This window comes from Balaenoptera acutorostrata, chromosome 6, assembly GCF_949987535.1.
Source record: "Balaenoptera acutorostrata chromosome 6, mBalAcu1.1, whole genome shotgun sequence".
Classification (NCBI taxonomy): domain Eukaryota; kingdom Metazoa; phylum Chordata; class Mammalia; order Artiodactyla; family Balaenopteridae; genus Balaenoptera; species Balaenoptera acutorostrata.
In genome coordinates, this window is record NC_080069.1 from 88,110,660 (window position 1) to 88,134,179 (window position 23,520).

At 40.9% G+C, this 23,520-nt stretch overlaps 1 protein-coding gene across 1 annotated transcript in view; it reads left to right on the forward strand.

Annotated features, from left to right (window-relative positions):
• Positions 1-23,520, forward strand: part of LOC103020035 (phospholipid-transporting ATPase FetA-like) — a 113,949-nt gene that overhangs the window by 223 nt on the left and 90,206 nt on the right. The window contains exon 2 of the mRNA XM_057549434.1: positions 17,752-17,795. Coding sequence (XP_057405417.1) covers positions 17,768-17,795 — 28 coding nt within the window. The 5' untranslated portion in view covers positions 17,752-17,767. The remainder of the gene's footprint in view (positions 1-17,751; positions 17,796-23,520) is intronic.

The following is a 23,520-nucleotide window of genomic DNA, read 5'->3' on the forward strand; positions in this document are numbered from 1 at the left end:
TCGTGTAAACTGTTCTCCCAGTACTCCCCATCCCCATACTCGAGTATACGGGTTTTCTAGATGCTCCAGAGAAGACTTACCTGCCCAGATACCTAGCAAAGGGGATCTTTATCCCCCAAATACCTCCCAGAGGGCATCCATTTATCTGGTTACCTCATAAAGCAGATACCCCCTAAACCTCCAGCTAAGGTACATTCCTATTAACTCAGGGAGTTTTGTCCACTTTTCCAGCACTATCCAGATTGTCTGAGAGGGAAGCCATGAATCCTATACCATATTTGACTTGAAAGTGGCACATTTGCTTTCATTCCTCTGTCATATGGAGCAGGAAACCTACTTCATAAGGAAAAGTCAAACTCTGGCTGACTAGCTTACAAAAGGCTTGCAGATTTGAATTAGTAGCTAACTTTTTAAAACCAGATTTTACGTTTTAAAAATGAGTATTTCTAGCTTTTGAGGAAAAAATCAGAAGAACTATTAACTCTTAGCTGACATTCCCACAAAGTGACAGGTGGTTGGAGCTGAGAAGCAAGTAGCAAATTAGTTTTTTGTAGTTCATTATAGACTCCATTACTCCTTATTTTGTCATTCTGGGCTTTACATTATTTCCCTGGTATGTGGTAGACACTTGAGTTTGTGATCCCTGATGTAAGACTTCTGGTAATTTTCTGTGCCAGTACTTTGAGCTCTTAATGGAAACTGAAATTCAAAGAGGTTGGATATATGTTATATATGTTTAGGTTATCTTTGGTTTCTGTGATGCCCTGATTAGGATCAGAGATCATACTAGTAGCTAAAACCCAGGGTGAAATCTGTATTAAAGTGTTTTTTATAAGAGAATTCAATCAAAATATCTGCAGTTAGCTTCCTGGTGCATTTGATCTTGAAGAAATCGTGTGCCAACTCCTCTCTGGCGGGATCAGGCCAAGAACAAGGCGTTGTTTCTCTTTGAACAGCTGGTTTTAAAAGGGCCTGGCTTTGGTCTGTACCAGAAGTGATGTCTCAAAAGTGCCGTCTCCTTCACTGCAGAACGCATAGATCGTAACCCTCCTCTCTGTGGGAAATAACAGGCCTCGTAGTGTCAAGAGTTGGGGGTATTCTGCAGGCTGTATCTAATCAGAAGTAGAACAGACGTACCTTTAATAGTGGATTTTTTAAAAAACAAAATCATTTCTATCGGCATAAGTATATAACTCACCTAGTCATTGTGAATATTTGGACTAGCTCCGTGAATGAACCTCGCATATCTTGAAGCAGAATGGCTAAGCTGAAGAAGCAACATGGAGTAGTGAAGATGGTATTGAAGTGGGAGTCAGAAAACATGAACAGTAGTCTCAGCTCTGCTACATACTTCTCAGGGGACCTTGACTTTTACCTTTTCAGAGGCTGTTGCTTGCATCTGTTAAATGGACTATGAATTCCTGCCATATATACTTCAGAGGGATCAAATGGGCTTATTTAAATGTGAAAACACTTTCAAAACTATACTATACATGTATAAGGGATTGTTGTCATTATTACAAATGATCCTCTGAGCTCTGATAACTTACAAGGAACTTGTCTTGCTGTGTCCTGGGTTCAAAATCAATAAATATTTGCTGAACGCATAATATGTGCCAGGTACTCATCTAGGCACGGAGCCTAGCACTGAACAAAACAAAAACCCTTGTATGAATTTAGGAGTGGGTTATCAGCATGTTGAGTGCCTACTAAGCACCCAGCACAGTATCACAGCATGGTGAAGTAATAGGGAGAATCTAGATGATGAACTTAAGTCTGCCACTGTACAGCTGTGAGAGAGTCTTTCCCTATGTGAGCCTGAACCTTCCCATCTGTAAAATAAGGTGGTTAGACAAGGTAAACTCTAAGGTTCTTTCGAGCTAAAATATGTTTGTTTGGAGATTATAATTGCTAAAGTTCCCTACCCCTAATGAGCTTATTGCCCTGCCAGGAAGGTCAGACTAACAAAGCTAAACAGTCTTAGAACTACAAGGACAACAGAGTGCTAATGTCACACTAGATTCAGCATAATAACAGTAACAGCAGTGTTGCTCTGTAGGTAATAGAGTATTTAGAGAGACTTCTTAGAAGGCCATGTAGACATGGAAGTATGGGAAGATTCAGAGGAGAGGAAGGAGACTTGACTGTAGATACTGGAAATTGAATGAATGTAAGAACAAAGGAGAAGAATAACATGCCATTTATTGTTTTCCTAGTTTATCCGTCAGAGTCCTTGCAGAAAAAGTTTGTGCATTCAAAAGAATTTAATTGAAGAGAGTTTAACCAAAGGATGATTTACAGAGGTATGGTCAGTGTTAACAGAAACTAGAAAGAAATGGTGAAACCCAAAAGTGGTGAGTCAGTAGCACTCCTAGACCTCAAGGGAAAGAAAGGAAAGTGTTGTTACCAGGGCCTAGTTAGAACTACAATCTGAAAGACAGACTGCCTGACAAGAGCAAGAACTTAGACAAGGCAGCATGGAAGTAGAGAAATAAATACCCTAACCTTTCTCCTCTTGCCCTCTGGTCTCCAGCTACTACCTTCAAGAAGCCCAGGGGCAAGGTAGTCTGGGTAATGTAGTTCATAGAGGTCAGCTTCTCAGAACAGGGCAGAGGGAGTTGGCTGGGCGGAGGCACAGCAAACAGAATAACCAGCATAAAAGGTATCTAGGGAAGGAAAAGTCACCACTATGGACTCTTTCCAATAAAGTTTTCCTCTGTTCAAATTCAAAAATCTACTGTAAAATGTAGTCTCCTTAGTTGTGAAATGGCAATAGCAATGCCTTTGTCCCGGAATGATTGTGAGGATTCTATGATATGACACGTGAAAGTGCCTGGCACAGGGCATGATACATGCTGGAGGCTCAGTATATTTTCGTTCCTTCCTTCTTGCACATGCTTAAATGGCTCCTTGGTTGAAATATTTTTCCAGTCATGGTTTCAAAGTATGGCTGGAACTGAGTGAATGAAGGGGAGAATAGTAGGAGATGAAGTCAGAGCCCATGGTAATGACTTTGGCTTTTAACAGAGTAAGGTAGGAAGTCATTGGAAAGTTGTGTGACTTCTGATATCAGGGTTCCTATTATTCACTAGGGCATCACTTCTTCATTCAAAAATATTTATTTAGAATATACCACATGCTGGATACTGTTTTAGGCACTGGAGGTGCACTGATATATAGTCCCTACCCTCAAGGATAATGTGGTCTTTAAAGGAGACAGATGACTTCAACTTAAAGTATGAATGTTAAGATACAAGTGAACATAGAAGCTCATAGTAAGGGAGCTCATAGTAAGGACATCATCTTTGGGGCATCTGAAAGGCTTCCTGAGCAAGATGATGTAAATTGAATCTTAACTGTAGAACTTAGCCAGGTCTAAACAGAGGGAAATGAAGTTCTAGGAATTTGGAGTAGTATGTGCACTTGGCACTTGGCTTAAAAAAAAAAAAAAAAGTTGGTGATGAGCTGGGAATTGCAGGTAGCTTATGTCACTGGACATTTGGCTTTGTGTAGGAGGATGGTGAGAGATAAGACTAGAGAAGTAAGCAGAGGCCAGGTCATGAAGAGAAATTTAGACTTTATCCTGAAGGAAATGGTAGGTTTTTAAGCAAAAAGATAACTCACTCTGGCAAGATAAGGAAGAGTCAGTTGAAGGGGGGTTGAGGTGGAGGGTGGGAAGGTACAAAACTGGAGACTGTGAGGCTAATCATGGTGGCCTGAACTTAAGTAGAAGCTTTGGGGATAGTTGTAGAGGACTATTCCAAGTTAACTTGTTATTAATGAGGAAGAATGTACAGAACTTCATGATTAATTGTAAGTGGGAGGATAAAAGAGAGCATTGTCAGAGATGACTCTCAGGTTTCTGGCTTGGGCAACTAGGTAAATGGTAAGACTAGTAACATGTTCAAAGACAGGAAATATAAGAGAAAGCACAAATTTTGGCTGTGTGGGAGGTAGAGAATAGAGATAATTTCAATTTTGTAAATGTAGATTTTTTTATTGTAAAATGCACATTATGTAAAATTTACCATTTGAAAGTGTACAATTCAGTGACATTAAGTATGTTCACAGTGTTGCACAACCATCATTACTATCCAGTTCCAGAACTTCTTCATCACCCCAAAAGGAAACCCCATCCCTATTAAACAGTCACTCCTCAATACATGTAGATTTTGAGGCAATTGTGTGACATCCAAATGCAGATGTTAAGTAGATATTTGGATATGTACTATTGAAGCTCAGAATAAAAATTCAGGCTGAAGATACATATTTTTGAAACATTAGCATATAAGTAGGGATTCTCAACCTGGGGCCTATGGACTTGAGTGAGAATCTCTGAATGTCTTGAATTGGATATAAAAATGTATATGTATACATATATATATTTATTTTTATTAAGTGTCTATAGCATTAATTAAATTCCCAAAGGAATTTCTTTTTTTTAATAAATTTATTTTATTTTATATATATATATATTTTTTTTTTTTTTGGTTGTGTTGGGTCTTTGTTTCTGTGTGAGGGCTTTCTCTAGTTGGGGCAAGTGGGGGCCACTCCTCATCGCGGTGCGCAGGCCTCTCACTAACGTGGCCTCTCTTGTTGCGGAGCACAGGCTCCAGACGCGCAGGCTCAGTAGCTGTGGCTCACGGGCCTAGTTGCTCCGCGGCATGTGGGATCTTCCCAGACCAGGGCTCGAACCTGTGTCCTCTGCATTGGCAGGCAGATTCGCAACCACTGCGCCACCAGGGAAGCCCTATTTTATTTTTTAAATTGTTGGCTGTGTTGGGTCTTCATTGCTGCAAGCAGGCTTTCTCTAGTTGCAGCGAGCAGGCTTCTCATTGCGGTGGCTTCTCTTGTTGCGGAGCACGGGCTCTAGGCACACAGGCTTCAGTAGTTGTGGCTCGCAGGCTCAGTAGTTGTGGTGCACAGGCTTAGTTGCTCCGCAGCATGTGGGATCTTCCCGGACCAGGGCTCGAACCCGTGTCCCCTGCATTGGCAGGCGATTCTTAACCTCTGCGCAACCAGGGAAACCCTCAAAGGAATTTCTTAACCTGAACAAAGTTACTAACCACTGACAGACAGATATATAGAGGGAGATATAGATATAGATATAGATATATAGATATATTTTTAATGAGGCCATGGGATGGGTAAGAGAACTCAGGGAAAGTGAATAGTGAGAAAAGAAGAATGAAAATGGGACCCTGGGTAATGTGTAAGGTACAGAGAGATCCAAAGGGTGTTCTCTTCGAGTACAAGAAATAAAATTCATGTCTGCCTCAAGATAGGTAAAGGCTTTTAAAGGCAATGTTGTTTCCTACTTGCTAGATGTGCCTCATTGGTTGCCTCTGTCAAATGCCCAAACACATATATTTGTGCTGTAAAATAGATTGTCTCCTTACGTGACTAGCCATAACTTCTTCCTGAGTAGTCTTATTTTTGGCTATTAGGTTGGTGAGGAGAGTATCATTTCCAAAGTCAACAATAGAGAGTTAACTAAATTGCCATAATTTGCAACAGGTGTGTGTGTATCCAGTATAATGTGGACCTTATGATAAACTAGCAGTTCTCAAAGTATTAGACCTGAACCAACAACATCAGCATCACCTGTATTTGTAAGAAATATAAATTCTTGGGCACCACCACAGACCTGGTAAATCAGAAACTCTGGGGAGGGGCAGGGGGAGGGGGAGAAAGGGACCCAGCCTCCAGGTGATTCTGATGCGTGTTAAAATTTGAGAAAAACTGTGATGGACTATTCCTGGCCAGTTTTTTCAGTCCATAAATAAAACATGGGTTCCTGGTTTTCTTATTACCTTTTATATAATAACATCTGCATGGCAGCATTTTGCAGTGTCTGATGAATTCCTCATGAAAAGGTTTTTTTTTGAGTACTCTTGTCCATCTGTGACCTTCTCTATCATCCTGAATCATAGATACAAATATTATTTCCTACATGCTATTTTCCCCTTTAGTGTGCAGTAGTTATCTTCAACAACATAAGTTGTAAACTGTCCAGTTACCTAAATGCTGTGGAAAAGAAAATATTATTTCTGTGAATACATTTTCTTTTCCATCTAGTCCTTTGTCTTGGAATCTCCCAGTCTTCTGCTGAGTCATGTCCTTGGCTTTGGAGAGTATAAAATGAATCTCACTGAAATTGCTCCATTCTTTCTTCTTTACCCGTATCAAAGAATTTTCAGCTACGTGGCCTTGCCTAGAGATGCAATAGCTATATTCAAATCCCTTATGTTCCCTAGAATTAATAGCCACAGTCAGGAAGAAATTAGAAGCCACAGACTGAATTTGAAGAGAAGTGGACTTTGTCATCAAGGCCAATCAAGGAAGGTTTTCCATTTCAGCTATTCCAAGGGTTAAGTCAGGCAGTTTGTTTGTTTGTTTTTGAATTTTGTTTTTTATACAGCAGGTTCTTATTAGTTATCTGTTTTATACATATTAGTGTATATATGTCAATCCCAATCTCCCAATTCATCCCACCACCATCGCCCCTCCACACCCACTTTCCCCCCTTGGTGTCCATACGTTTGTTCTCTACAACTGTGTCTCTACTTCTGCCTTGCAAACCAGTTCACCTGTACCATTTTTCTAGATTCCACATATATGCGTTAATATACGATATTCGTTTTTCTCTTTCTGACTTACTTCACTCTGTATGACAGTCTCTGGGTCCATCCACGTCTCTACAAATGACCCAATTCCATTCCCTTTTATGCCTGAGTAATATTTCATTGTATATATGTACCACAGCTTCTTTATCCATTCGTCTGTCGATGGACATTTAGTTTGCTTCCATGACCTGGCTCTTGTAAATAGAACTGCAATGAACATTGGGGTGCATGTGTCTTTTTGAATTATGGTTTTCTCTGGGTATATGCCCAGTAGTGGGTTGCTGGGTCATATGGTAATTCTATTTTTAGTTTTTTAAGGAACCTCCATACTGTTCTCCATAGTGGCTGTATCAATTTATATTCCCACCAACAGTGCAAGAGGGTTCCCTTTTCTCCACACCCTCTCTAGCATTCGTTTGTAGATTTTCTGATGATGCCCATTCTTACCAGTGTGAGGTGATACCTCATTGTAGTTTTTTTAAATTTATTTATTTATTTTTGCTGTGTTGGATCTTCGTTTCTGTGCGAGAGCTTTCTCTAGTTGTGGCAAGCGGGGGCCACTCTTCATTGCGGTGCGCGGGCCTCTCACTATCACGGCCTCTCTTGTTGCGGAGCACAGGCTCCAGACGCGCAGGCTCAGTAATTGTGGCTCACGGGCCCAGCTGCTCCGCGGCATGTGGGATCTTCCGGGACCAGGGCTCAAACTCGTGTCCCCTGCATTGGCAGGCGGACTCCCAACCACTGCGCCACCAGGGAAGCCCTCATTGTAGTTTTGATTTGCATTTCTCTAATAATTAGTGATGCTGAGCATTCTTTCATGTACTTCTTGGCAATCTGTATGTCTTCTCTGGAGAAATGTCTATTTAGGTCTTCTGCCCTTTTTTTAAAAAATTTTATTTATTTATTTTTGGCTGCATTGAGTCTTCTTGCTGTGTGCAAGCTTTCTCTAGTTGCGGCGAGTGAGGGCTACGCTTCATTGCGGTTCGCGGACTCATTGCGGTGGCTTCTCTTGTTGCGGAGCATGGGCTGTAGGCACGCGGACTTCAGTAGTTGTGGCACTCAGTCTCAGTAGTTGTGGCTCGCAGGCTCTAGAGTGCAGGCTCAGTAGTTGTGGCACATGGGCTGAGTTGCTCCACAGCATGTGGGATCTTCCTGGACCAGGGATCGAACCCGTGTGCACCTGCATTGGCAGGCAGATTCTTAACCACTGCACCACCAGGGAAGTCCCTTCTGCCCATTTTTTAACTGGGTTGTTTGTTTTTTTAATATTGAGCTGCATGAGCTGTTGATACATTTTGGAGATTAATCCTTTGTCCGTTGACTTGTTTGCGAATATTTTCTCCCATTCTGAGGGTTGTCTTTTCCTCTTGTTTATAGTTTCCTTTGCTGTTCAAAAGCTTTTAAGTTTCATTAGGTCCCATTTGTTTTTGTTTTTGTTTTTAACATCTTTATTGGAGTATAATTGCCTTTCAGTGGTGTGTTAGTTTCTGCTTTATAACAAAGTGAATCAGCTATACATATACATATATCCCTGTTCTCCTCCCTTTTGTGTCTCCTTCCCACCCTCCCTATCCCACCCCTCTAGGTGGTCACAAAGCACCGAGCTGATCGCCCTGTGCTATGCGGCTGCTTCCCACTAGCTAGCTATTTTACATTTGGTAGTGTATATACATCCATGCCACTCCCTTACTTCATCCCAACTTACCCTTCCCCCTCCCCGTGTCCTCAAGTCCATTCTCTACGTCTGTGTCTTTAATCCTGTCCTGCCCCTAGGTTCTTCAGAACCTTTTTTTTTTTAGATTCCATATATATGTGTTAGCATACGGTATTTCTTTTTCTCTTTCTGACTTACTTCACTCTGTATGACAGACCCTAGGTCCAACCACCTCACTACAAAAAACTCAATTTTGTTTCTTTTTTATGGCTGAGTAATATTCCATTGTATATATGTGCCACATCTTCTTTATCCATTCATCTGTTGATGAACACTTAGGTTGCTTCCATGTCCTGGCTGTTGTAAAGAGAGCTGCAATGAACACTGTGGTACCTGACTCTTTTTGAATTATGGTTTTCTCAGGGTATATGCCCAGTAGTGGGAATCCTGGGTCATATGGTAATTCCATTTTTAGTTTTTTAAGGAACCTCCATACTGTTCTCCATAGTGGCTGTATCAATTTACATTCCCATCAACAGTGCAAGAGGGTTCCCTTTTCTCCACACCCTCTCCGGCATTTACTGTTTGTAGATTTTTTTTGTTGATGGCCATTCTGACTGTGAAGTGATACCTCATTGTAGTTGTGATTTGCATTTCTCTAATGATTAGTGATGTTGAGCATCCTTTCATGTGTTTGTTGGCAATCTGTATATCTTCTTTGGAGAGATGTCTATTTAGGTCTTCTGCCCATTTTTGGATGGCGTTGTTTGTTTTTTTGATATTGAGCTGCATGAGCTGCTTGTAAATCTTGGAGATTAATCCTTTGTCAGTTGCTTCATTTGCAAATAATTTCTCCCATTCTGAGGGTTGTCTTTTCGTCTGGTTTATGATTTCCTTTGCTGTGTAAATGGTTTTAAGTTTCATTAGGTTCCATTTGTTTATTTTTGTTTTTATTTCCATTTCTCTAGGAGGTGGGTCAAAAAGGATCTTGCTGTGATTTATGTCATAGAGTGTTCTGCCTCTGTTTTCCTCTAAGAGTTTTATAGTGTCTGGCCTTACATTTAGGTATTTAATCCATTTTGAGTTTATTTTTGTGTATGGTGTTAGGGAGTGTTCTAACTTCATTCTTTAACATGTAGCTGTCCAGTTTTCCCAGCACCACTTATTGAAGAGGCTGTCTTTTCTCCATTGTATATCCTTGCCTCCTTTGTCATAGATTAGTTGACCATAGGTGTGTGGGTTTATCTCTGGGCTTTCTATCCTGTTCCATTGATCTATATTTCTGTTTTTGTGCCAGTACCATACTATCTTGATTACTGTAGCTTTGTAGTATAGTCTGAAGTCCGGGAGCCTGATTCCTCCAGCTCCGTTTTTCTTTCTCAAGATTGCTTTGGCTATTCGGGGTCTTTTGTGTTTCCATACAGATTGTGAAATTTTTTGTTCTAGTTCTGTGAAAAATGCCATGGGTAGTTTGATAGGGATTGCATTGAATCTGTAGATTGCTTTGGGTAGTATACTCATTTTCACAATGTTGATTCTTCCAATCCAAGAACATGGTATATCTCTCCATCTCTTTGTATCATCTTTAATTTCTTTCATCAGTGTCTTATAGTTTTCTGCATACAGGTCTTTTGTCTCCTTAGGTAGGTTTATTCCTAGGTATTTTATTCTTTTTGTTGCAATGGTAAATGGGAGTGTTTCCATAATTTCTGTTTCAGATTTTTCATCATTAGTGTATAGGAATGCAAGAGATTTCTGTGCATTAATTTTGTATCCTGCTACTTTACCAAATTCATTGATTAGCTCTAGTAGTTTTCTGGTAGCATCTTTAGCATTCTCTATGTATAGTATCATGTCATCTGCAAACAGTGACAGTTTTACTTTTTCTTTTGTGATTTGGATTCCTTTTATTTCTTTTTCTTCTCTGATTGCTGTGGCTAAAGCTTCCAAAACTATGTTGACTAATAGTGGTGAGAGTGGACAACCTTGTCTTTTTCCTGATCTTAGAGGAAATGGTTTCCGTTTTTCACCATTGAGAATGATGTTCGTTGTGGGTTTGTCATATATGGCCTTTATTATGTTCAGGTAAGTTCCCTCTATGCCTACTCTCTGGAGGGTTCTTATCATAAATGGGTGTTGAATTTTGTCAAAAGCTTTTTCTACATCTATTGAGATGATCATATGGCTTTTCTCTTTCAATTTGGTAATATGGTTTATCACATTGATTGATTTGCGTTTATTGAAGAATCCTTGCATTCCTGGGATAAACCCCACTTGATCATGGTGTATGATCCTTTTAATGTGCTGTTGGATTCTGTTTGCTAGTATTTTGTTGAGGATTTTTACATCTATGTTCATCAGTGATATTGACCTCTCGTTTTCTTTCTTTGTGACATCTTTGTCTGGTTTTGATATCAGGGTGATGGTGGCCTCGTAGAATGAGTTTGGGAGTGTTCCTCCCTCTGCTATATTTTGGAAGAGTTTGAGAAGGATACGTGTTAGCTCTTCTCTAAATGTTTGATAGAATTTGCCTGTGAAGCCTTCTGGTCCTGGGCTTTGGTTTGTTGGAAGATTTTTAATCACAGTCTCAATTTCAGTGCTTGTGATTGGTCTGTTTATATTTTCTATTTCTTCCTGGTTCAGTCTTGGAAGGTTGTGCTTTTCTAAGAATTTGTCCATTTCTGCCAGGTTGTCCATTTTATTGGCATATAGTTGCTTGTAGTAATCTCTCATGATCCTTTGTATTTCTTCAGTGTCAGTTGTTACTTCTCCTTTTTCATTTCTAATTCTATTGATTTGAGTCTTCTCCCTTTTTTTCTTGATAAGTCTGGCTAATGGTTTTTCAATTTTGTTTATCTTCTCAAGGAACCAACTTTTAGTTTTATTGATTTTTGCTACTGTTTCCTTCATTTCTTTTTTCATTTATTTCTGATCTGATCCTTATGATTTCTTTCCTCCTGCTAACTGTGGGGTATTTTTGTTCTTCTTTCTCTAATTACTTTAGGTGTAAGGTTAGGTTGTTTATTTGAGATGTTTCTTGTTTTTTGAGGTAGTATTGTATTGCTGTAAACTTCCCTCTTAGAACTGCTTTTGCTGCATCCCATAGGTTTTGGGTCGTCGTGTTTTCATTGTCATTTGTTTCTAGGTATTTTTTGATTTCCTCTTTGATTTCTTCAGTGATCTCTTGGTTATTTAGTAGTGTATTGTTTAGCCTCCATGTGTTTGTATGTTTTACAGATTTTTTCCTGTAATTGATATCTGGTCTTATAGCATTGTGGTCAGAAAATATACTTGATACAATTTCAATTTTCTTAAATTTACCAAGGCTTGATTTGTGACCCAAGATGTGATCTATCCTGGAGAATGTTCTGTGCGCACTTGAGAAGAAAGTGTAATCTGCTGGTTTTGGATGGAATGTCCTATAAATATCAATTAAATCTATATGGTCTATTGTGTCATTTAAAGCTTGTGTTTCCTTATTTATTTTCATTTTGGATGATCTGTCCATTGGTGAAAGTGGGGTGTTAAAGTCCCCTACTATGATTGTGTTACTGTCGATTTCCCCTTTTATGGCTGTTAGCATTTGCCTTATGTATTGAGGTGCTCCTATGTTGGGCGCATAAATATTTACAATTGTTATATCTTCTTCTTGGATTGATCCCTTGATCGTTATGTAGTGTCCTTCTTTGTCTCTTGTAATAGTCTTTATTTTAAAGTCTATTTTTTCTGATATGAGAATTGCTACTCCAGCTTTCTTTTGATTTCCATTTGCATGGAATATCTTTTTCCATCCCCTCACTTTCAGTCTGTATGTGTCACTAGGTGTGAAGTGGGTCTCTTGTAGACAGCATATATACGGTCTTGTTTTTGTATCCATTCAGCCAGTCTGTGTATTTTGGTTGGAGCATTTAATCCATTTACATTTAAGGAAGTTATCAATATGTATGTTCTCATTACCATTTTCTTAATTGTTTTAGGTTTGTTATTGTAGGTCTTTTCCTTCTCTTGTGTTTCCTGTCTAGAGAAGTTCCTTTAGCATTTGCTGTAAAGTTGGTTTGGTGGTGCTGTATTCTCTTAGCTTTTGCTTGTCTGTAAAGGTTTTATTATCTCTGTTGAATCTGAATGAGATCCTTGCTGGGTAGAGTAATCTTGGTTGTAGGTTTTTCCCTTTCATCACTTTAAATATGTCCTGCCACTCCCTTCTGGCTAGCAGAGTTTCTGCTGAAAGATCAGCTGCTAACTTTAGGGGGATTCCCTTGTATTTTATTTGTTGCTTTTCCCTTGCTGCTTTTAATATTTTTTCTTTGTATTTAATTTTTGATAGTTCGATAAATATGTGTCTTGGCATGTTTCTCCTTGGATTTATCCTGTATGGGACTGTCTGCGCTTCCTCGACTTGATTATTTCCTTTCCCATGTTAGGGAAGTTTTTGACTATAATCTCTTCAAATATTTTCTCAGCCCCTTTCTTTTTCTCTTCTTCTTCTGGGATCCCTGTAATTTGAATGTTGGTGTGTTTAATGTTGTCCCAGAGGTCTGTGAGACTGTCCTCAATTCTTTTCATTCTTTTTTCTTTATTCTGCTCTGTGGTAGTTATTTCCACTCTTTTATCTTCCAGGTCACTTATGTGTTCTTCCGCCTCAGTTATTCTGCTATTGATTCCTTCTAGAGAATTTTTTATTTCATTTATTGTGTTGTTCATCATTGTTTGTTTGCTCTTTAGTTCTTCTAGGTCCTTAAACGCTTCTTGTATTTTCTCCATTCTGTTTACAAGATTTTGGATCATCTTTACTATCATTACTGTGAATTCTTTTTCAGGTAGACTGCCTATTTCCTTTTCATTTGTTTGGTGTGGTGGGTTTTTACTTTGCTCCTTCATCTGCTGTGTATTTCTCTGTCTTCTCATTTTGCTTAACTTACTGTGTTTGGGGTCTCCTTTTCACGGGCTGCAGGTTCGTAGTTCCCGTTGTTTGTGGTATCTGCCCCCAGTGGGTAAGGTTGGTTCAGTGGGTTGTGTAGGCTTCCTGGTGGAGGGGACTGGTGCCTGTGTTCTGGTGGATGAGGGTGGGTCTTGTCTTTCTCGTGGGCAGGACTGTGTCCTGTGGTGCGTTTTGGGGTGTCTGTCACCTTATTATGATTTTAGGCAGCCTCTCTGCTAATGGGTGGGGTTGTGTTCCTGTCTTGCTAGTTGTTTGGCATAGGGTGTCTAGCACTGTAGCTTTCTGGTTGTTGAGTGGAGCTGGGTCTTAGCGTTGAGATGGACATCCCTGGGAGAGCTTTCACCATTTGATATTATGTGGAGCCGGGAGGTCTCTGGCGGCCCAATGTCCTGAACTCGGCTCTCCCACCTCACAGGCTGAGGCCTAACACCTGGCCGGAGCACCAAGACCCTGTCAGCCACACAGCTCAGAAGAAAAGGTAGAGAGAAAAAAAGAAAGCAAGAAAAGAAAGAAAGAGAAAGAAAGAAAGAGAGAATGAAAAAGAAGAAAAAGAAAGAAGGAAAGAAAGAAAGAGAAAAGAAGAAAGAAAGGGAGAGAGAGAGAGAGGGAGGGAGAGAGGAAGGAAGGAAGAAAATAAAGTTATTAAAATAAAATATTTTTTTAAATTATTAAAAGTAAAAAAAATTAAAAAGTAATTTAAAAAAAAAGAAAGAAAGAACAACCAAACCAAAAAACAAATCCACCAATGATAACAAGCAGTAAAAACTATACTAAAAAAAAGAAAAGGGCAGACAGAACCCTAGGACAAATGGTAAAAGCAAAGCTATACAGACAAAATCACACAAAGAAGCATACACATACACACTCACAAAAAGAGAAAAAGGAAAAAAAAAAAAAAATATATATATATATATATATAAATAAGAGAGCAACCAAATCAATAAACAAATCTACCAATGATAATAAACTCTAAGTACTAAACTAAAATAAACATAAAACTAGAAACAAATTAGATGCAGAAAGCAAACCCCAAGTCTACAGTTGCTTCCAAAGTCCACCACCTCAATTTTGGGATAATTCGTTATCTATTCAGGTATTCCAGAGATGCAGGGTACAAGAGGTTGATTGTGGAGATTAAATCCACTGCCCCTGAGGCTGCTGGGAGGAATTTCCCTTTCTCTTCTTTGTTCGCATAGCTCCTGGGGTTCAGCTTTGGATGTGGCCCTGCCTCTGTGTGTAGGTTGCCTGAGGGCATCTGTTCTTCACTCAAACAGGATGGGGTTAAAGTATCAGCTGATTAGGGGGCTCTGGCTCACTCAGGCACGGGGGAGGGAGGGGTACGGAATGCGGGGCAAGCCTGTGGTGGCAGAGGCTGGCGTGACATTGCAGCAGCCTGAGGTGCGCCGTGTGTTCTCCCGGGGAAGTTGTCCCTGGGTCACAGGACCCTGGCAGTGGTGGGCTGCACAGGCTCCCGGGAGGGGAGGTGTGGATAGTGACCTGTGCTTGCACACAGGCTTCTTGGTGGCTGCAGTGGCAGCCTTAGCATTTCGTGCCCGTCTCTGGTGTCCGTGCTGATAGCCATGGCTCGTGCCCATCTCTGTAGCTCATTTAGGCAGTGCTCTGAATCCCCTGTCCTTGCACACCCCGAAACAATGGTCTCTTGCCTCTTAGGCAGTTCCAGACATTTTCCTGGATTCCCTCCCGGCTAGCTGTGGCGCACTAGCCCCCTTCAGGCTGTGTTCACGCGGCCAACCCCAGTCCTCTCCCTGGGATCTGACCTCCGAAGCCCGAGCTTCAGCTCCCAGCCCCCAGCAGCCCCAGCGGGTGAGCAGACAAGCCTCTCAGGCTGGTGAGTGCTGGTTGGCACCGATCCTCTGTGCGGGAATCTCTCCGCTTTGCCCTCTGCACCCCTGTTGCTGCGCTCTCCTCTGTGGCTCCGAAGCTTCCCCCCCGCCTGCCCCGTCTCCGCCAGTGAAGGGGCTTCCTAGTGTGTGGAAACTTTTCCTCCTTCACAGCTCCCTCCCCGAGGTGCAGGTCCCGTCCCTATTCTTTGGTCTCTGTTTTTTCTTTTGCCCTACCCATGTATGTGGGGAGTTTCTTGCCTTTTGGTAAGTCTGAGGTCTTCTGCCAGCATTCAGTAGGTGTTCTGTAGGCGTTGTTCCACATGTATATGTATTTCTGATGTATTTGTGGGGAGGAAGGTGATCTCCACGTCTTACTCCTCCACCATCTTGATGGTCTCCTCAGCAGTAGGTCTTTTACCTGGAAGGTTCTTTGCTTGCTGCTTGGCCATGGCCACGTTTAGAAATAAAAGCTTGGATTGAACTGCTCTGTGTGTTACCGAGTCAAAGCTCACTCTGCTCGCCGCACGACAGGCCAATAAATTGGAGACAAGGTGTTGAGGCAAGGAATACGACTTTATTCAGAAAGACCACAAACCAAGGAGATGGCGGACTAGGGTCCCCAAAAAACCATCTTCCCATTTGTTTATTTTTGTTTTTATTTCCATTACTCTCAGAGGTGGGTCAAAAAAGATCTTGCTGTGAAGGCAGTGCAGTATGTTAGTTGTCTCTGTCTTTCCAAGAAGATTGTACACTAATTGAGGGCATGGATGATGTCTTATTAATTTTTTGCATCTTTGACCATGTCTTAACTAACACATACTAGGCACTCAGTGAACACTTGCCAAATTTAATTTACTTAATCCAGGAGTTAGAATATAAAGATTTAAATTCTGCTCCTATCTTTAAGCAGGCTTAAAGAGTTAACTTAATTGACCTTTGATTTCCTCATGTCTAAAACATGTAAGTTTTGCCCTGCCTACTTCCCCTGTATAAGAATCTAAAGAGAGAATGTATATGAAGTACTCTTTAAAGGTACAGAGGGGCTTCCCTGGTGGCGCAGTGGTTGAGAATCTGCCTGCCAATGCAGGGGACACGGGTTCGAGCCCTGGTCCGGGAGGATCCCACATGCCGCGGAGCAACTAGGCCCGTGAGCCACAACTACTGAGCCTGCGCGTCTGGAGCCTGTGTTCCGCAACAAGAGAGGCCATGATGGTGAGAGGCCCGCGCACCGCGATGAAGAGTGGCCCCCGCTTGCCACAACTAGAGAAAGCCCTAGCACAGAAACGAAGACCCAACACAGCCATAAATAAATAAATAAATAAATAAAACAAAAAAAAAACATAAAGGTACAGAGAGCTCTGATAATATGAAGTTACATAATAATTTTGTTTTGTGCGCTCTATGCCTTAGAGGAACAGTTGGTTCATTCTGGATTGAGGAGAGCAAACAATACAGCATGGTGAGCTAGCAGTCAAGAGATACGGGTTCTGGTCCTGATCTCCTTTAAGTTCTTTGGGTCTTATTCTCCTTTTATCTCAAATGAGGAAGCGCAGATCAGGTTATTGCAGCGGTTCCCAGCTTTGGCGATATATTAGAATCACCTGACACTGAAAATTGCAACTCGCATAAACTTGATCTAGTTGGTCTGGGATGCATGCTGGGTCTTGAGATTTTTTTAAAACTCCCCTTGTGCAACCAAGGTTTTATTATTTTAAATTAGCAAAGCCATCTATTCAGATAAAATTTTACACGAGTCCAGGTTACAAAACACATACCAGTAGGGCTTCTGCAGTCACTTTTTTAGGACTTTAATTTATTTATTTATTTATTTATGGCTGTGTTGGGTCTTCGTTTCTGTGGGAGGACCTTCTCTAGTTGTGGCAAGCGGGGGCCACTCTTCATCGCAGTGCACGGGCCTCTCACTGTTGCGGCCTCTCTTGTTGCGGTGCACAGGCTCCAGACGCGCAGGCTCAGTAATTGTGGCTCACGGGGCCCAGCCGCTCCGCGGCATGTGGGATCTTCCCAAACCAGGTCTCGAACCCGTGTCCCCTGCATTGGCAGGCGGATTCTCAACCACTGCGCCACCAGGGAAGCCCAACTTTTTTAGGACTTTAAGCTCTGACTACCAATTCCTTTTTCTCCTATCCCATTTTAGAACTCCTAAGGCTTCACGAAATAATGGATGATGAAATGTGTGGTCATAGTAGAATAGTGGATTTCATCCTGAGCTCAGTGCCAGATCTACCAAAGAGGAGCATCTGGGCATTTAAGACTTTAAATTATACTTCTTCTGAATCATGTATTTGACCACAGTTCTCAGTTACTGCCACAGATGCCCACTTGACAAGCACCTCTTCATCTGGGGCCAAATCTATAAGAGGGATGTTACAGAATCATGGGCAAGAGGAGTCAGGCAAACAGGGATTCAAATCTCTATCACTGTGACTCCACCACTCTCTGATTGTGTGACCCTGAGCAAGTCACTTAAACTTCTTAAGCTTCAGGTTTTTCATCTGTGAAAAAGAATAATATCCTCTTTTTAGGCCCAGATTTTAGTGAAAATTGAACAAGATGATCTACATAAAGCATGTAGTAAAGTGTCTAGCACACAGTAAATTTTGATAAATTGTAGGTATTATATCAGCAGAGCCTGAGCTAACTGACAAGGAGTTTTTGTTTTATTCTTAGGTGATGTTTCTCTGAGATGAAATACATAAAACCTTTTATTTCAGGTAAGTGCTCAGTTCATATCTGCTGAGATATCCCAACTTCAACAATCAATAATAGTATTTGCTTAGTACGATACTATACCATGTTCTACCCACAAAGCCAGGAAATTGACAGCTTGTACTCTCAGAGCATTCATAGGATTGAACTGAAGCTCACCAAGAAGTTTCTTACAGTTTTGGATTTCCAAGAAACTTCTTAGCGCAAGACTCAGACTTGACTTCCCTCTGACCTGGCTTGAGACTATTTTTGCTGCAAAGGTGGGAGGAAAAAAATTATAAAGTTGAAATTATTATAGAAAGTCTTTGGTTATAGCCACTGACGGTGTAATTTCACATTTGAGAGTAATGTTTCAGTGTTCTTTTTAGAGGGCAATGAGAGGGATGTTCTACCTAAAGACTTGAGGCAGACAGGTAAGTGCTTTAATTTTGAAGGTATTTAAGAGAGAAAGCCAAACGTCTGCTATGATAACCATGGTGGAAGTGTCTTCAGGAAAAGCTAAAGGTGAGAGAGTGTTTCTCATCCGTGAACTTTCAAGGGGAAATAGGAATAGTCCAGAGACTTTCACTGGGCTAACTGAATTAATTGGGATTATTGATATTATATAAGATGAATCATGATTTGAATACTCCTCCTGACATTCTTCCTTTTTCCATGTGAGCTTAAGGTAAGATGACCAAAAGGGTCTTGTTGAACTTGTTTCTCTTATAGAGGTCCAACTTCATGACTAATTTCTTCAATCCCAGGCCATATACTTTGCATCCTTAGTATGATAATTTATCATATTAATATTAGTTTCTGCTATGGCTATTTTGGAGAAAGCTTGGACTTTCTACCAAGGTCTGGAACTAAACGCTTCACATAATTCCAACCAAATAAGTATTGATTGTTGAGTGGGAGGGTTCTCGCCAACAGAAGGAAAACCTCTCGTAGTTCGTTGTGCACATACATGCTTTTAAAGAATTTGAAAAACAATGAAAGAGTGATGGGATTTCCAAAGAGCGCGTGTGTTTGAGGAGGAGAGGAGGTTGCTTTTGGTTTAGTAAAATAAAATCAGCTCCACTTGAACGACATTTGTTGTTATAATTTTAAAAGCTGAGCTTTGAAGGATGGATGGATGGATTTTAGCTAAATAGAGGAATATGAGGGTTATATAAAAGAGAATTAACCTGAGATTGAGAAGGGAGAGTTGTTAAAAATTTCACATGAAACCTTATGTATTTTAAACTCTTTTTAACCTTATGTGTACTCAGTGTATGTGCAACATGTTATATACATTTACCCACATATTGCCATTAATGTCTGCACTGGTGGCTCTCCAAATCCCATGCTTGAGTTTATGAAGGAAGGACCTTTTAGTACTCGTGTTCGATTTGACCGTAATTCTTCCATAGGGAATTTTACCCTTCTTGGCCTGTTCATAATCTGTTCTTGTCTCATGGTGGCATCAGCACATTTGTGCCTTTACAGACATCCTATCTGGTTAAGATCTTGAGATACCCAGGCAGATCTATGCCCATCTTTGTCTTGCTCTCTTTGTTTTTATCGGAATCTGTAGTATTTACCTAAACACATTTTTAGGGCTGAAGCTGTTTTCCTTTAATGTCCTTTAATGTAGGCTGTTGGCATAGTGCCAAAGCATTGTTCAGTAAAAGCCATTCTGAGCTTGGGGCAGAACAATTCGATTGAGGTAAGGCTTTGATGATCTGTCTCAATCCAAGGAACAACAAGTTTTAGAGTACATAGAGAAAGATTCTCAGCTCTTCTTTTTTTTAAATAACAAAGCATATTAAGAATCTTCTAAAAGCTTAGGACCCCTCCCCAGAAAAAATGCACAGGTATAGACAATTTTAGAAGATTCACAAAGTTTCTAGAGCTCATCTGTTGAGCCTTGGCTTAGAAAACAAAAAAACAAGCAAACAATCTAACTGATCCCAAGAAGTGGATAAGCTGTATATCCTTCAAGCAATTCTCCATAAATATTGTTTCCCAAGCTTTTAATATATATTGAACATCATTAAGTTTAGAGTTATGCCTGCAGTAAAGGTAGTCTGTATTCTAGAATTGTGTGCTTTATTTCTCAGATCTTTCTTCAGGGGGGTCCAAAAACAGGACCCAAACTGGGAGTCTTAGAAACAGGATTGGATTAAAAAAAAGTGGACTGACAAGAGAGCTCCAAGAAAAGGGGAACCTTAGTCTGGGTAAAGGTGAATGTTGAGGGACTCAAGGAGTTCCAGGCCCAGACAAAGTTCAGTCAGGAAGGTTGAGTTCAAAGCACTAGGCTGGGGATCAAAGTGGGCCTCATAGAATTAAAAGACTAGCAACAGGAAACAGGCAACAGAATTTTTTAAAGAAATCTTTTAATTATGGCAAAATACACACAACACTACCATCTTAACCATTTTTAAGTGTACAGTTCAGTTCAGTGGCGTTAAGTACATTCACATTGTTAGGTAACAATCACCACCAACCAGGTCCAGAACTCTTTTCATCTTTAAAACTGAAACTCTAGGACTTCCTGGTGGCACAGTTGTTAAGAATCTGCCTGCCAATGCAGGGGATGTGGGTTCGAGCCCTGGTCTAGGAAGATCCCACATGCCGCGGAGCAGCTAAGCCTGTGTGCCACAACTACTAAGCCTGCGTGCCACAACTACTGAAGCCCACTCACCTAGAGCCCGTGCTCCACAAAAAGAGAAGCCACCGCAATGAGAAGCCTGTGCACTACAACAAAGAGTAGCTCCTGCTCGCCGCAACTAGAGAAAGCCCGCATGCAGCAACGAAGACCCAACGCAGCCAAAAATAAATAAATAATTTTTTTTAAAAACCAAAAAAACTGAAACTCTATATCCATTGAACAATAGCTCCCCTTTCTCCCAACTCCCAGCCCCTGGGATGGCAACCACCATTCTTCTTTCTGTCTCTATGAATTTGACTACTCTAGGTGCCTCATATAAGTAGAATCATACAGTATTTATCTTTCTATAACTGACTTATTTCACTTAACATAATGTTCCTAAGGTTCATCTATGTTGTAGCATGTCATAATTTCCTTCCTTTTTAAGGATGAATAAAATTTTGTTGTATATATCTCTATCTCTATCTATCTATATATATATATATCACATTTTATTTAACTATCTGTTGATGGACATTTGGGTTGCTTCCACTCCTTAGCTATTGTGAATAATGCTTCCATGAACATGAGTATACAAATATCTCTTCAAGTCCCTGCTTTCAATTCTTTTGGGTATATACCCAGAAGTAGAATTGCTGGATAGTATGCTAATTCTATTTTTAATTTTATGAGGAACCACCATACTGTTTTCCATAAGCAGTTATACCATTTTACATTCCCACCAACAGTGCACAAGGATTCTAATTTCTCCACATCTTTGCCAATAGTTTTCTTTTTGCTTTTTTTTTAATTTTTAAATAATTAATTAATTAATTAATTAATTTTTGGCTGTGTTGGGTCTTCGTTGCTGCGCGCAGGCTTTCTCTAGTTGCGGCAAGTGGGGGCTACTCTTCGTTGTGGTGTGTGGGCTTCTCATTGTCGTGGCTTCTCTTGCTGCGGAGCACGGGCTCTAGGCGCACGGGCTTCAGTAGTTGTGGCACATGGGCTCAGTAGTTGTGGCTTGCGGGCTCTAGAGCACAGGCTCAGTAGTTGTGGCGCACGGGCTTAGTTGCTCCGCGGCATGTGGGATCTTCCTGGACCAGGGCTCAAACCCGCGTCCCCTGCATTGGCAGGCGGATTCTTAACCACTGCGCAACCAGCGAAGTCCCCCAAAATGCAGACTTTAGGACCTAGCAGTTCTCCTTATAGGTGTCTAATGTACAGAAATACAAAAAGAAATTTTTTATTGGGGTGTAGCTGTTTTACAATGTTGTGTTAGTTTCTACTGTACAGCGAAGTGGAGTTCCCTGTGCTATACAGCAGGTTCTCATTAGTTATCTATTTTATACGTATTAGTTAGTGTATATATGTCAATTCCAATCTCCCAATTCATCCCAATCCCCCTTCCCTCTTGGTGTCCATACATTTGTTCTCTACATCTGTGTCTCTATTTCTGCCTTGCAAACAGGCTCATCTGTACCTTTTTTCTAGATTCCACATATATGCATTAATCTATGATATTCGTTTTTCTCTTTCTGACTTACTTCACTCTGTATGACAGTCTCTAGGTCCATCCATGTCTCTACAAATGACCCAATTCTGTTCCTTTTTATGGCTGAGTAGTATTCCATTGTATATATGTACTACATCTTCTTTATTCATTCGTCTGTCGATGGGCCTTTATTTATTTATTTATTTAATAAATAAATTTATTTATTTATTTTTGGCTGTGTTGGGTCTTCATTGCCGCACACAGGTTTTTCTCTAGTTGCAGCGATCTGGGGCTACTCTTCATTGTGGTGCATGGGTTTCTCACTGCAGTGGCTTCTCTTGCTGTGGAGCACAGGCTCTAGGTGCGCGGGCTTCAGTAGTTGTGGCACGTGGGCTCAGTAATTGTGGCTTGCGGGCTCTAGAGCGCAGGCTCAGTAGTTGTGGCGCACAGGCTTAGTTGCTCCGTGGCATGTGGGATCTTCCCAGACCAGGGATCGAACCTGTGTCCCCTGCATTGGCAGGTGGATTCCTAACCACTGTGCCACCAGGGAAGTCCTCGATGGGCCTTTAGGTTGCTTCCATGGCCTGGCTATTGTAAATAGTGCTGCACTGAACATTGGGGTGCATGTGTCTTTTTGAGTTATGGTTTTCTATGGGTATATGCCCAGTAGTGGGATTGCTGGGTCATATGGTAATTCTATTTTTAGTTTTTTAAGGAACCTCCGTACTGTTCTCCATAGTAGCTATATCAATTTACATTCCCACCAACAGTGCAAGAGGGTTCCCTTTTCTCCACACCCTCTCCAGCATTTATTGTGTGTAGATTTTTTGATGATGGTCATTCTGACCAGTGTTAGGTAATACCTCATTGTAGTTTTTTTTTTTTTTTTTTTTTTTTTATTTATTTATGGCTGTGTTGGGTCTTCGTTTCTGTGCGAGGGCTCTCTCTAGTTGCGGCGAGCGGGGGCCACTCTTCATCGCGGTGCGCGGGCCTCTCACTATCGTGGCCTCTCCCGTTGCGGAGCACAGGCTCCAGACGCGCAGGCTCAGCAGCTGTGGCTCACGGGCCCAGCTGCTCCGCGGCATGTGGGAATCCTCCCAGACCAGGGCTCGAACCCGTGTGCCCCGCACTAGCAGGCAGACTCTCAACCACTGCGCCACCAGGGAAGCCCCCCTCATTGTAGTTTTGATTTGCATTTCTCTAATAATTACTGATGTTGAGCAAAACAAAACAAACAAAGCACCATGTAGATGGATGTTCATTGCAGCATTTTTTATAGCCACAAAAAAGTCAGGCAGTAAGGAAATGGTTAAATAAATTATATCTACTTTAGAATTAAGTAGATATATGTTTATTTTCATGGAAAGGTTTCTAAGACTTACTGTTGAGTGAAAGAAGTAAATTACACAATAATAATATATGATCCCATTTGCGAAAAAAAATTCTGAAACTATGTACTGTATTTGTATAAATGTGTGTAAATGCAAAGGAAAAGTTATAGAAAGATGAATACCAAACCATTAACAATGATTGCCTCTGGAAGGGGGAGTGGGATGCAGTGGTGGATACTGTGAAAAGGGACTTTAATGTTTTACTTTATACACCTCTGTCTTGTGTGAATTTT